Consider the following 14834-nt stretch of genomic DNA (forward strand, 5'->3'; position numbering starts at 1 on the left):
TGCAAGGAAGGCTTATGGTTGTTAAAGCACATGTGGATCTGCCAGGGCAAACTTTTTTTTAGATAAACTTTTAAACAAAAATTATTTGTTCTTATTTGACAAGTGGATGTAAATTGTTATTATAGGGGAATACTACAGTCCTTGAAGTTCAACTGATTAACAACATCTAAAGATGTAATCTTATTTTTAAGAAGAGTAATTCAGCTTAAAAACTCCAAGTCCTTCAAAAGCTCCTTTCTCTCTCTTTCTTATCTTCTTCTCTTACACATCAGTAAATGAAGTCAGTGCTGGGTGTTTGCTTACATTTAAGTACCTAGAAGACAACAAAAGATATTTAAACACTATACACGTTGTACCTAAAGGAGGTGGGAGGAAAATGTACATAAATGTGCCCTTTCTTGGGATGCATCACCTCACACACCTTCCCGGAAAAGACAAAAGGGCAAAGAAAAAAAACAGCCATGAGAAAAAAAACATCCACAACAGAAGCCTGCGTTGCTGTGTCACCTTCCACGTCATATGAAAATACCTTTTCCAAAATTTGAAAGCATTTCTTAAGAGCAGTCAGAAGTGTATTGTTTTTTTTTCTTCTTCCTTTTCAAAGCAAAGCAAAGTTCCACCCTTGCTGTCTCTCTCTTTTTTCTCCTCTCTTAAAAAAAAAAAAAAAAAAAAAAAAAAAGTTTTGAGAATTTCACTTTTCTATTCACTGCAGTCCTGGCCAAAGTAAAGCCCTCTTTTACATTGACGTCAAGATCTTTACTAAGATTAGGGTTTCATTTCTCTATTGCAGCAATTAGCCAGGGAATGTATAAAAGGCTTCAGGGAAGCAAGCTGGGACTCCAGAGGGGAAAGCACTTTGCACCATAGGCAGATAGCAAGAGAGAGGGAGAGAGGAGGAAGGCAGGAACAGAGAGGGAGGGAGGGAAAGAGAGAAGGAGGGAGGGAAGGAGGGAGGAACAGAAAGTTTATGTACATAAACCTTTTTAAAAAAATGTATTGTTGCACCTGGTAGCTAGCTTTCCTGACACAGAAATGAGAGGTCTGCTCAGTGCTTAAATAGCTGAGAAACAATGGGATAGTGCAGGAAAGTTAACAATTAACAATCTCAGCTTAAATTTTGTAACTTCAGGGAACTGGAAACACAGCTGCCTCTCTCTTCAACAAAATCAGAAAGTCTCCTGGTTAAGGGAAGAATTTCTGTTAACTTCTTACTTTCTGAGAAAGAGGCAGCTCCGAGTTGAATGAGTATCATGCAGTTACGCTTTTAACCAGCCTGCTCGTGTTTAACCATCTCTGCTCGTTTTAAAGAAAGAGAGAGACAGAGAGGGGGCAAAGAGGCTTTTAAAATGCTTTTTACTTTACTTTTCTAAATGAGGGCACAGGGCAAAAAAGGGAGCTGAAGTCATCCGGCAGAAGAGAAGCAGCGGGGAAGATGGGTCTGCTAAGTGTGGATTTGCTGATCACGCTTCAGATCTTGCCGGTCTTTTTCTCCAATTGCCTCTTCCTTGCGCTCTATGACTCTGTGATCCTCCTGAAGCACATGGTGCTGTTCCTGAGCCGCTCCAAGGCTGCGCGCGGCGAGTGGCGGAGGATGCTCACCTCGGAGGGGCTGCGCTGCGTCTGGAACAGCTTCCTCCTGGACGCCTACAAGCAGGTGGGTGCCGGGCACCGGCACGGCCCCGGCCTCGGAACGGCCCCGGCGGGTGGGCGAGCGCTGGGGGCTGGCCGTGGCGCCGCCGCGGAGGGGAAGGGAAGGAAAGGAAGGAAGGGAAGGGGATGAGCGTGTACGCAGCGCGGTGTCTCCTCTTCCAAGCTCAGCTGGGTGGGAGAGGGGGGCTAAGAGCTGGGGAGACTGGAGAGCTGCCGGCTCTGCTCTATTACTCGCACTCTGTGTTGTAGCCACGGCCGAGCCACTTTACAGCCGTGCCTCGGTTTCCCCACCGGTAGGAATAACCATGTTCATAAAGTACTTCAGGCTCTTCGTGTAACAATAATTACACGATGCTCTCACTGCTCTTAAAGTTGTCGTTTGTTTTCCACCTGAGATCCTCAGAGATTATGCAGCCTGCATCTTGAGACACAGCTCTAGATATGCAGATGTTATCTACGCGACACAGATAGAATTGTTTTAATTAGCGTAAAGGATAAAAATGAACCTTTGTCATTGCACTGGCAATTTCTCTTACTCATATAATAATTTTTAGATTGGAGGAAGCATCCATCTAGTAGTAAAACTGCATGGAGTGAAACAGTGAGCCTTTTTTTCCTCATGAAAGCAGTGACAGAGGGACATGTCAGAGATTAAAAATGAACTGGACTAGCTGAGGGACAGCTGCCTGGTGATTTAAGTTAATAATGCTAATAGCAGTTATGCAACATGTACTTTTTTTTTTTTTTTTTTTTTTTTTTTTCCTTTTAAGTTATGTACAAACATTACCCAGTGGTGCTACCCAGGTCTCAGGAGGTAGTTATAGTTCCCTTTTATAGATTGAAAAGGTGGACCCAAAAAGATGAAATTTCTTTTACAGGCCACCCAGTTAGTAAGTAGAAGAGCTGGATTCAGAGCCCTGTGGCTTCCAAAACAGTGCTTAGTCTGTTAATGTGTTGTCTTATTTAGACCATCTAATTTAACATACCTCATGTGATGTCATGAAGTCATAGGGATCCTATCCAAATGATAGCTCTGTGTCTTCTGAAATATTTCTTTTTGTGTCACATTACCCCCCCGCCCCCCTTTCACCTCACCTCAATGGCTTTTGTAATTTGCTCTTACCTAGAGACCTGAAGAGCTGGTGGTGGTGATTGCTGGCTTTGTGATGTGGAATACAAGCTGTTTAGCCTGAAACCAAAGCCACGGAGACATTAATTTTCAGTATAAGACAAATATAAATAACAGTAGTCTTTGCCAAATGGGTCAACCTCTTATTGCCACCCTAGGAATCAGCCAGCTGGCTACCCAAATGAAGTAATGATGAATACTGAAACTCACTATGCTCCTAACCCTTTTAGTTTCTGGTTTTGGTCTCTTCACAGGCATTAAGTAAATTTTTCAGTGGCCTCGTTAAATGGGCCAGTGAACGTTATTGTTCCAGTTTTACAGACCAGGCAAGACAGGACAGTTAATGCATGACTTGGTCAAGACTCCAGTGGAAGTCAGTAGCACAGCTCTGAAACAGCCAGATTTCCGCTTCCCAAAATCTTAACCTGTATACAGCCCAGGTTCTAGAGAAGGTATAGAGCTATAGGGAGCCACTCATCCATGGATTTTCTTCAATCTTATTTTACTTGAATAATATAAAATCATTTAAAATAAAGAAGATACATGCCATTCTGTACTTTCTAAAGTCAAACTTTACATTTCCTTCAGTACTGTTGATATCAGCTGCAGAAGATACAGGTAGGCTGTTTCTGTGTTAGTTTTGGTGTTTGCAATGAAACACATAACTTGAATTTAGGTGTCTTCCTTATCACCAGTAAATGATCTAGGTTATCCAAGTCAATTAAGCTCTACAGTCCTTAGAATAAATTCTGGGCCTCAGTGGACTCAGCAGAAAAAATCATAAAAACATAACCAGATTTTCTCACCTTGTTACAAAAAGGGGAAATAATCTATTCCCGCCAACCTCAAGACAAAAGTAATTGACCAACAATTATTTGGCTTTTTTCTTTATAGAATTGTGGACCATAAGGCTAGAAGATTATTGAAAAACTGTTATTGTCAGAGAGGTAGATAAATGTAGAGATCAAACTATAGAGATGACAAGTAAGCTGAGGAGTAATAGCAGAAGGAGGAGAGTCATTATATGGACAGTAGAGGAGAGTCTTCTGCTGATTCATTAGGTAAGAGGGAAAAAAATTGTTCAGCTGGAAAACTACTGGTAGAATTGAAAAAAACAATCAAATATACACTGTTGTAGCATAAGAGTTTAAAGAGCATGAGAAAATAGTGAAATGTATTAAATGTTGTCCTACAAAATATCCTTTTCCTCAAAAATAGCTTTTCCTAAATGGGACCGTCCAGTTGTCATATCTTAATCTTAGCCAGTTAGTGAAGGTAGGAAATGAAAATACTGTATGGAATCAGGATACAAAATGCAGTCTATATCATAACCGTGATTGCTTATTTCTCCAGTTTTCTAAATAAAGTCAGGTATTAGTCAAGTACTTAGGCAGGTGCTTAAGCTCATTCCATTTAGGAGCATTTATGAGATGATCACCATTTTTCAGCTAGAATAGCAATATTGAAGATGGTTGAGGCAGACCAAAGTTTAGCAGAAGCGTTGCCAGTTAGCAGAAGACTGTATCCAGAGCAGTAACTATTCTTGGTTGTACAATGTTTTGTCACTTACACAGAACTCTTTTTAGTACGTTTCACAGAGTTTTACATAAAAGTACTTCATGTACTATTTATATTCACAGGAAAATTTACTGGAAGCCATTCCAGAAAAACTCACTGGGTAAATACTAGGTTCTAGATTAAATGTGAATTTATCCTAAGAAAGGAGCTCTGCCTTGACAGCACACAGACAGTTCCAGAATTAAGGGAATTTTATTGCAAGACAAGCGTGTACAAGAGATGATCTGGGAATAGCTAAAGTAGAGTATATTTGAAATAAGTTATTCTGATGCACTTTCCCTTCTAGAATTTTTTAAATATTTTACCCAGATTTCAACTTCCTTTTGTTCTGCTTTTTGTTGTTACTAAGTGTTGCTTTTGTTAAGGCACTAATTTCATATGCAAGATTACCTAGCAACTGTTGAAGATTTTAATATCCTCAGTGGATAAGCAATGCACAGTCTGATGTATGTACTTTCTGTATTCTCTTTTATTGGCTGATTTTATATTTGTTTTCTCCACATTTTATTGTTGTACTGGAATCAAAATGACTGGTATCTTGTTTATTTTCATATGTAAATTTTATCATAGATTAATATGTTTCTTTTTACTTCCTTAGCTTTGAGTTCATTATCTGTCACACTCAGTGTTGGTATTGTCTACACTGCAACATATTTATAATGTAAGGAACATCTTCCTCCTACTCTTTCCCAAGAGGCAAGCAAATCTTCAACAAGGGAGTCTTTAGGACCAGATTAATTGTCATGAGACATAAGTAGAGCTAGTAGACAAGCTACAATAACTTTATATAAGTGGAAGAGTGCAACTGTTTTATTTAGGTGTTATTTTTCTAATTTACTGCTGTGCTCTGTTTATCTACAGAAACAAGTGGATTGACTCCTGAAGAGCAAAGCATGTATGTATATGTGTGTAGGTATTTACACATTCATATGTTTTTGTATGTATACAGTTACATACACATGTGTGTATCTGTCTATATATATGTATATAAATGTATGTGTATAAATGCAAAAATACACACACAGGCATACGTAATTTGCTCTTTAAAGAGTCAGTCCACTCTCATTTCTCTGTATTTGTATAAACACACATTTATGTGTAGATTGAATGCATGGACACCACCAATAAGAGATTATAAACAAAAGAGATTTTGGGGAGGATATTAGTATGCCTTCTGCATGCTCTATATAGGCCCTCTATATGAATGCGGTGAAGCGTCACATCATGGATGTTGAACATGTCATGTATCTTGCAGAAATCCAGAGAAAAAGTGAAAAAGCTAGAGAGGTTTTGAAGAAGTATTGTATTTCATTTGAAAAGATTCTCCCCCACCCCCACACCGTGAGCTCCATGCTTCATTTAGTACAGGGACCAATTTCTAGGATTTCAAAGGTGAGAAATTGTTATCCTAAGATGCTTTTAAAACGGGTACAAAAATGTTTTTCCATATCAGCACCCAGTGGTAAGGCCTTATCTGTCAATTTTCAGTGCCAGATATGAGCTTTGTGTTTTGGCAGCACAGTTTCTGCTCCTGGCTCCCTGCACAGATCTATAAGACTACCCTAGAGGAAATCCTCCCTCTTCTCCAACCTAGTGTGTTTCTTTGGGAAAGATCTATGCCAGGTATTTTTTTCAATGTCATCTTTCTGATGCAGCCAAATGCTGAGCAGCCCACCTGTGGGCATACAAAGCACATGTGCATAGACATGTGTGCATTACATGTGCATTACAGTCCTCAGAAGGATGATGGAATTTCCACAGGGGCATGGTAATGGGTGTGTGCATGTAGTTCTACAGCTTTTGGCTGTCTCTGTAATGGGACAGCAGCAAGCTTTGGCATGACAAGCCCAGCAGAGAGGGAAGGTCCAGCACAGGGTCCCAGCTTAAGAGCCTGGGCTTACTTCTGGGCTCAGCAGCAAGTAGAGTGGTTCAGTAATGCCCAGCGAGATCTTCCTGACACTGCAAGGATGCACACTTGTTTTGCCTTTGGCTACTTCTGCCTGCCTAATAGGCACATTTATACTTAAAAGTAAAAATCATCACACAGAAGAGGAAAACTCTCATCTTTTGAGATGTTAAGTGTGTGCTATGCAATGTTGTCACAAAGCAGTATATGAAGGTAATAGAAAACCACCATGCTTTACTTGCTCTTTGTCTGTCCAGTATCTCTCTGCTTTTTGGTGACATCCTTTAAAGATCAGAGAGAATGCTACATAGTTTCAGGGTTTAGAGCTAGACATTGTGTGTTATTAAAAGCTTTCATTGGTTTTACAAAGTTCAGAGTTAGCAGAATTGTTTTCATTGACATTTTCAAATAAAAACAATCATGAAAGAAATGAAAAAAAAGCCCAAAACAAAACCACAATTAAAACCTTTCCTGCAGTGTTTGGAACATAAATTCAACAGGATTTGGGCTTGTCATTGGCATTATTATTAAAACATTGTCATTTTTATTAATATATAATCATGTTTGTTATAGCACTGTCTGGGGACCAACCTAGATCAGGAACCCATTGTGCTAGGCAATGTCCTAAACAAGAGCAGCAGACAGTTTTTCCCAAGGAGCTTACAGTTCAAACATTCAAGGCAGACAAAGAGTAGGAAAAATAATATGGTGACTCCAGTTCTTGATGGGGTCTCAACATGCCCATTTCATTTTGAGGATTTACATTTCTTCTGCACTTTCTCTGTGCAGTCTTCTGTTTTCACTCTTATGTAGGAAAAAAACTCTCTTGAACCGATGGAAAGGACTGCTTACCTTTTTATGAAACCCTTGTGAGACCCTCCTTTGGCTGTAATAGCCACATGAAAACTAGCTAATGTGTACCATCCAGGAAAAGGATTGCACACAGTCCTTGCATCCCAGCCCTGCCTCTCCAAAAAAAAAAAAAAAACACACAAAAAACAAACAAAACAAAGCAAAACAGCACTGTGAATTTACACAGTACTAAAGCTGAGGAAAAAGAATAAATAATCCTTCAGACTACTTTCAAGTGTGCCTCAAATGTCCATTACCCAGGATCTGGTGGTTAATACAGACTGGTGAAGGCCTCTGGCATCTGTAGGTAGGGTTCATGGGGGTAGCCAGCATCCTGCAGGTCACGGTGTCCCAAAAGCCACAATGTCATAGGCCATGCTCCCATCTTTAGGGGATCATGAGCTATAAGAAATGTTTCTACAGGCTCCCTGTAGATCAGAGGAACTAAAACTGTCCTTTTTCTTTATAAGAGTGCAAGGCAAAAGGCTCCTTTATATTTTCCTTCTGCCTTGCATGGTCATTTGTGGGACTGTCAGTTTTTAAATAAAGAGGGCAGCATATGACTAGTTATTTTTATCTGGACTGTGACCTTTTAATTTGTCTCCCACTTCCCTTCCTCAGCTTCACACACCTGATCCTAAATAAAGACTCTGGACTCTGGAAGAACTCTAGCAAATTCCAATCTCTGCCCTCCAATTCGGGTACTCGAGTTTCTTAAAGCAAACTGCCATCTCCACATGATAAATGAAGAGTTCCCATTCCTGTACACTACTCCTAAAAAGAGCCTCCTGTAATTTTTATCCACTGCACAACTCTGGGACGTATAAAAAGAGAAAACAAAAATAATAATATGTACACTTCTGTAGCCAGAGTCTGATTATGATTTGGATGAAGCAATGAGAAATATCAGGCTGTTTGCAGGCTATGTTTAGCTGAATGGAATCAAATCAAAGAAAAGCATGGAATTTGTAAAGGAGCAAAAAGCTCTAGGGACTCAGTTCATAATGAACTGCTGGACTCCAGTCCCAATCACAGCATGTCTGCATTTAAATAGCTAATATCACAGACTGCTAATTGTCTGGCAACACCTATTTTCTTTAGGGGGTTGACACAGCCTGATGGGTCTGCCAAACTGTTTGAAAATCTCTCATGCAGGGAATGAAAAGCTATATTTCAGTGCACTGGATCCCAGGAGGGTTATGCTAAACCTGATAAAAGCAAAGCAACAAAAAAGAAAAGGTAAATGAGAAGGCGATGTTTTGTCCATGGGACTTTTCCTCATCCTTGTATAGCATATACAAAGTTAGCAGTATGCACTATTTCTAGCCCGTAGTTTATGAATAGGGCTTTCTTTCCCACTCCTGAGTCTCCTCCGTTTTGCAGTCTGCATGCTAAAACATCAGCAGCCCTGCTCCCTTTTTGCTCTGTGTGCAGACTCAGAGGAGGAGATGCAGTACCAAGGCTGTCAAGCTGACGCAGAATTCACTCAAACGATGCAAGCTGGTGCTTTATTGCCAGGCTGGCTCTTGCTCTTGCTGATGGCTGGGCTGGCTCGCACACGTGGTTGGACTACCTTGTTTGGTTTCCACCTCAGCCTGCTGCCCAGAAGGCTGGCGGCTGAACACACAAATCTCCACACACACACAAGTACGTGATTATAGAAATACTGGATTGCGTGTGAGGGAAATTCTGCTGGTTTGTTTCTCAGAACATATATTTTGCCTGCCTTTGTGTAAGATTTCAAAAGTGGTTTGGCTGAATGCATTTTTTTGTGTGTGTATTTGTGTGTGTTGATTTTCTTTTCCAAGAGCTATTTTTTCTTTCAATAAATAACAACAAAGAAGACAGCCAAGGCCCACAATGCAGATGATCAGCAAAGATGATATTGTCATCCTGTGTCAATCGGTTCCCGAGCCTGGTGAAATAAAGAGTCCCTTTGGGAACGTCAGCGCTTCATCAAGACCAATTAGTAGAGATGCCGCTGCTTATGTTTAAGCATTAACGACTGGGCAGGGCGGCTTTTTGGAGTGCCTGACACTGGCATGGAACAAGGCACCGACCTAATTACTCCTCTGCAAGAGCAGAAAATGCCTTGTGAATGCCCTCTTGGCAAGGATGTCTCATTAAGAGGGAAAAAAAAATACAACGCAAGCACTCCTAGAGACAAAAATTAACGTGATAGGTAACCTGCGGCCATGAGACTTACTTTGTGGCTGTGGGAAATAAAGAGAAACTGCTATAAGGTGACATTGGACGTAGTTGTACTTTATTTCTTAAATCCATCCGTTTTTTGGTCAATAAGAAGTACAAGAGAATACAAACTTGCGTCATTGGAGAATAGTGAAATGCATTGCCCCCATTGGTATCAGTGTTAAAATAGTACTTGAAAGGCATTCTCATGCTGGTGTTCAATGGGAGTGCATTTGTTAGTCTGTTCTTTCAGGGTTTGCAAACTTGCTTAGGAAAAGAAACATTTGGTAGATCCGAGGAAAGAGTTGGTAATGAGGAACTTAGGATATTTAGCCTCTTTCTGCATAAAGATGTTCAAGAAGCAGACTGTGGTTTCACAATTAAAGATTTTATTGTTGGTTAGAGTATTTTCAGGCATAATACTGCTGTTAAATAAAGCCAGAAATGTCAGGGGAGCAGCTGCTCAGACGTTTCTTGTCACCTGAGCAACTCCTGTTCATTGTTCTTATTTTTTTAGTTCTGTCCTTTTTACCTTTATTTTTCTTCTCTCAACAGTGCCAGCAAATATCAGGAATCCGAAGCGTGTTGCTTAATTGTGATTTATGAGATAAATCACATGCGATTACTTCTTTTCCTTGACTGGTTGAGCACACGCTCCTAAATACTGAGGTCCATTATTCATCCAGTGAGTGGGTGCAGCACAGATGCTTACATGTCAGGCTTTGCCCAAAAGACATATTTTGGGCAACTCAGCTCTAAAAAAGCAATCACTTGGTAGTGCAAGAACAGTTAAGCTTTCTGGGGGGGAGGGCGAGGACGGGGGGGGGGGGGGGGGGGGGACGACACACACCTAGTGTTTGTGCAGATGTGCAGGTGTTGGTTTTTTTGGGATGTGCCTTTTTTTGCAAGTTACCAATTTAAATCTCTGGAGTTGTCTAGCTAGTTTTGGATTAAATGCAGCCCTCAGGATGATTATATCAGCTACAGATGATCATGACCTCTGTGTTTCTTGCTCATATCTGGACCTTTACCTTACTTCTGCTTTTCCTGTCTTACTGCATAGAATGGCAGACAAAAATGAGATGTTCAACAGCTCTGCAGAAGAGTACCTGCTACCTGTAAAGGAGTAGGTGGCGTGCAGCAGCACCTCTTAAATGATACAAGGTGAATATCTTGTAACATGGACAAACATTATACCCTGAGTCTCTGAGCCTGCCTCTCTAGCGAGACGTAATTTCTTCTCAATAACAAGGATTCAGTATTTTTCCTTCCTTGAGTTCAATGGAAAGACCACACTCCCAGCAGATCCTGACCTCAGTTATTTCAAACTTTGCTTCCTTTCAAAGGTAAATGAGCATGAGGCTTTTCTTTCCTCCCTTCCTCCCTCCTCTTTCTCTCTCTCTTTCTTCCTTTCTTTCATTTTTTTTTTTTTGAACTGTTACCAGAGCTCTAGCAGATAACACATGCTGCAGATGCAGGTTTACAGGGGCCATGGAAGGTGGTGGTTTCCTGGGGCAGCACTTGCTCCCCTTGCCTGTCATTACAGCTTTGTTGCTTTCAGTGATGCCATCACTGTGTGCTCAGCCTGGAGAGATTCATGGGTCTCTGTTGGTCTTTCTGTGGTTCTCTCTCTTGCTGTTCTCTGAGTGAAGGACACCATGTTTTGTCTCAATGTGCCCAACAGAAAATAGCTGAAATTATGTTTATGTCCTGTGTCAACATGCTGTGAGACCTTCTCATGCAAGTCTGAAATCTGGCATCTTTAAGGAGAGGGTCTTACAAAATCTACTTTAGTTAGACTCCGTTTCTATGGACATTCTGATGAAATAATGCTGAGTAATGATAACTATAGATTTGTTCAGGGCAGTCAGGTTTCTGGGGGGAAGTGGAAGACCCAACATACAATATACTTGTCTCTAGAAATGTGTGCAGCAGCAATCGCATCAGTTAACTATACAGCTATTAATATATCTTCTTACTGTATCTGACTAATCAGAATACCCTAGCATGAAATGTAGATTAAAAATTCACCCCCAAATCAGTAATTTATTCACATTTTACACGGTTATAATTAATTGTTCACTTCTATTGACTTCATTTGTAGTGTAGCTTGAGAAAGAAATGGATGAAATATGAAGGAATTCAGAATTTGGCCCTGTATGTGTCCATCAAAGCAACACTTCTGAACATAATCAAATAGACAGGAGACAGAGAGAGAAAGAGTTTGAGAAATATAAAGGGATAATTGCATAGTTCTACTAGAGCTTGATGTTAAAGGCAGATACATAGGAATTGCTGTGGCAGAGCTCATTAAAACTAATTGTCTTATGTAGTAATATTTTGTGGTTCTATAGCAGTTATCAGCTAAGGATCTTGGAGCCCTCTGCAGGCTCCACCTTATTCTGGCAGTCCCCTCTGTGAGATGTATATATTCTGCCTTCATTCTGTAGGAAGGGAAATTGAAACAGTCAAGCAAAATGACTTTTCCATAATTGCCTGTTGGATCTGAGTTAGATCCAGGGATTAGATCTGAGAACAGTTAACTTTTATTTCATCATACTTCAGCTATCTTATAAAGTTTCTTCTTTTTTTGCTGCTTTTCTCTCAGTCTTACAGAGAAGAATTCCATTGGAAGGAAATGTGTCACTCTAATCAAAGTACAGCAAAGTGGTTAGAAAACGCTTTGAGGAGCACAGTCATTAATGGTCCACAGAATGATGTACTGAGTGGCTGTCTGCAGGGATCTCTCTTGTGTTTAGTACTTGAGTATTTTCATCACTGGACTGCAGAATGGAAGAGAATATATACATGGAATCTGCAAACCTCTCACAATTGAGAGGCACTGCATGTGTTTTGAAGGTCAGGAATACAATGCAGAATGATTTTGAAAAATTGGAAAAATGGCTTGGAAATGTGAGATGCTGGCCAAGTGCAAAGTGACAGATTCAGCTTGGACTGGTGAAGTACACAAAGCCATGATGCGGAACAACTAGAAAGGCTGAAAATAGGACTTAGGCATTATAACTGCTCAGTAGCTAACTCCTCATCAACTCCTAGTCCTGGCCTATAGTTTACCAAAACAGTTATGATGTTTTAGGAAAAGCAAACATCTGGAGTGCATAAACAGGTGTAGCTTATGAGACATAGGAAGTAACTGTCACAGAAAAAAAAAATAAATAAATAAAAGAGAGAAGAAATGGAAAGTAGTCTGCCTGAAAGCAATTTAGAGTCTGCAAATACATAAGGCTGACAGGACTACATGTGTGGTAGACAGGATAAGACAGGTTTTGGAACCACTTTTGTAACCCTAATGCTGTAGTATACCTATCAGGAAGGCCACATTTCCCTGCTCTGTGAGTGGGGTTGGACAGGATGAACTTTTTGAGGCTACTGTTATTGATGATTTGCTCTATCTAGAATCCCAATGCTAGTGTCCATGTGGGCAGTTTGTATTTGAACAGGTAACTATTGATTTGAATACAGTAATCATAAAGGATACTGGACAAGCAAGTCACACTAACTTGCTATATTTTCATTTGTTCTGCTGTCAGGTCAAATTGGGAGGAGAAGCCCCAAACTCCAGTGTAATCCACATAGCCAAGGGCAGCGATGGCAGCAGTAGCAGCTGGAAGAATGTTGGTGGCAAGTGTGGAACCAAATGCCACCTTCTGGATTTTGCCGACTCTGAGCGGCCACTGGTGGTCAACTTTGGTTCAGCTACCTGACCACCATTCACAAGCCAGCTGTCGGCCTTCAGCAAGCTGGTGGAAGAGTTCTCTGGTGTGGCTGACTTTCTGTTGGTCTACATTGATGAGGCTCACCCATCAGATGGCTGGGCTGCCCCTGGAATCTCTCCTTCTTCATTTGAAGTTAAGAAACACAGAAACCAGGAAGATCGATGCGCAGCTGCTCACCAACTCCTAGAGCGCTTCTCCTTGCCACCTCAGTGTCAGGTGGTGGCTGACTGCATGGACAATAATGCCAATGTGGCCTATGGGGTTTCATTTGAGCGAGTATGCATTGTGCAGAGACAAAAAATTGCCTATCTAGGAGGCAAAGGCCCCTTTTTCTACAATCTGCAGGAGGTTCGGCTTTGGTTGGAACAAAACTTCAGCAAAAGATGAAATCCATTTCTGAAAGAAGATGCGTCAACAGGTGTGTCCCTTTAAGGTGATGTAAAAGGGAAAAACAAAAACAAAACACAAATGAAAACATGCTAGTTTGAATAAGGTTTTTCAGATGATTGCAGGAGAACACATTTGATAAAAAGGTCAAATGAACATTAACTAGGAAAAGAAAACTAAAAAAAAAATAAAGAACTAACTCCACAGAAACATTATTGTATGAAGAAAAATATCCCACTCTTGCGCTCCCTATGGGACAGGTGAAGAGGCTCCTACGAAAAGGTGCTGCAGTTGAGCAGGAAGAGTGGTGAGATAAGAAAGAGCTGTCTCCCAGAAGAATCCATCTCATGAAGTGTCGGCCCTGGGGTGAGCTGGAAGCTCTGCTGCCTGGAAGACAATCTATGGAAAGGCAATACCGTGCATTTCATCAGAAACTCTTCTTTACCCTCCTGTGGCCAATGCAAGCAACTTTGGAGGAGCCAGGGGCTTGCAATTACTTTGCATAGAAATGCAGTCGAGTGTGGCAAGCCTTCCCTCCTGGTAGAGATTTTCTTGTTCAGAGGCTACAGGAACCACCATTCAATGCATCATGCATGCAGATGGCTGCTCAGATCAAGATGAAACATTGTATGCTGGTATTTGTACTCTTTATGGACACCTCTGCACAGCATATTAACTATGTAATTCCATCTACATATTTGCATCCAGTAGGTAGGCCTGTGCCTGCCAAGAAAAATGTTAAAATCTTTGAAGTCGTACCAAAAAAGAGAAAGGTGATCAAATAAACCCTATACGATCCACTTCAAAAACTGAAAAACTTGGACTATTTGTAACAACACAGTGAGAACCATTTAGAAGTGGTATCATGAGACAAAACTCTCCTGATGCCATCTCTCGGTTCTTACAGCAGCGTGTGTTTATCAATATTCTCTGGTTTTCCTCCCTCTTCCCTCCTCCCCCCTTCCCCTCCCACCCTGATCTCTTTCTGTCTAGCAATAGGCTTAAATGTAATTTCATTTTTAGCTTTTAAAAAGTAACTTATTTCTCTTTCTTTTGTTTTTATTTTTTATTTGAGTTAACGACCATACAGATGTATTTTGGCAATGGGGAAACTTATACACAACATACATTACCTCACTGAAATGGAAACCTATCCTGTTATTTACTTTGTCAAATGTAGTCGTGCTGATTTTTGCTGTCTTAGATGACCCACAAATAGTTTATAGATTCAGCTAGATTAGTTTAGCTGAAAGTTAAGTGATTTTCAGCCTCAGAATTTATGAGTTGCACTTCTGCTGTTGGATGAGATGATACTCTGTGTTTCACTCCTGTTCTCAACAGCCTTCTCAGAGAAACAGGGAGGACAAATAGTGTGAATCAACATGAATAAGTGTAAAAGATGACA

At 40.6% G+C, this 14834-nt stretch overlaps 1 protein-coding gene across 2 annotated transcripts; it reads left to right on the forward strand.

The window, feature by feature from the left end:
* Window positions 1-930: 930 nt before the first annotated feature.
* DIO2 (iodothyronine deiodinase 2) lies at window positions 931-13711 on the forward strand. Of its 2 annotated transcripts, none has more exons than XM_084521405.1 (2): window positions 931-1654; window positions 12857-13711. In XM_084521405.1, the coding sequence occupies exons 1-2, from the start codon at window positions 1433-1435 to the stop codon at window positions 13472-13474; spliced, it is 840 nt and encodes a 279-aa protein (XP_084377531.1). In that variant the 5' UTR covers window positions 931-1432; the 3' UTR covers window positions 13475-13711. The 2 variants fall into 2 exon arrangements, with proteins under 2 accessions (XP_084377531.1, XP_084377532.1); XM_084521406.1 differs by having other exon boundaries at window positions 12857-13517.
* Window positions 13712-14834: the final 1123 nt, after the last annotated feature.

This window comes from Aythya ferina (genome assembly GCF_964211825.1).
Source record: "Aythya ferina genome assembly, chromosome: 5".
In the NCBI taxonomy this organism is placed as follows: domain Eukaryota; kingdom Metazoa; phylum Chordata; class Aves; order Anseriformes; family Anatidae; genus Aythya; species Aythya ferina.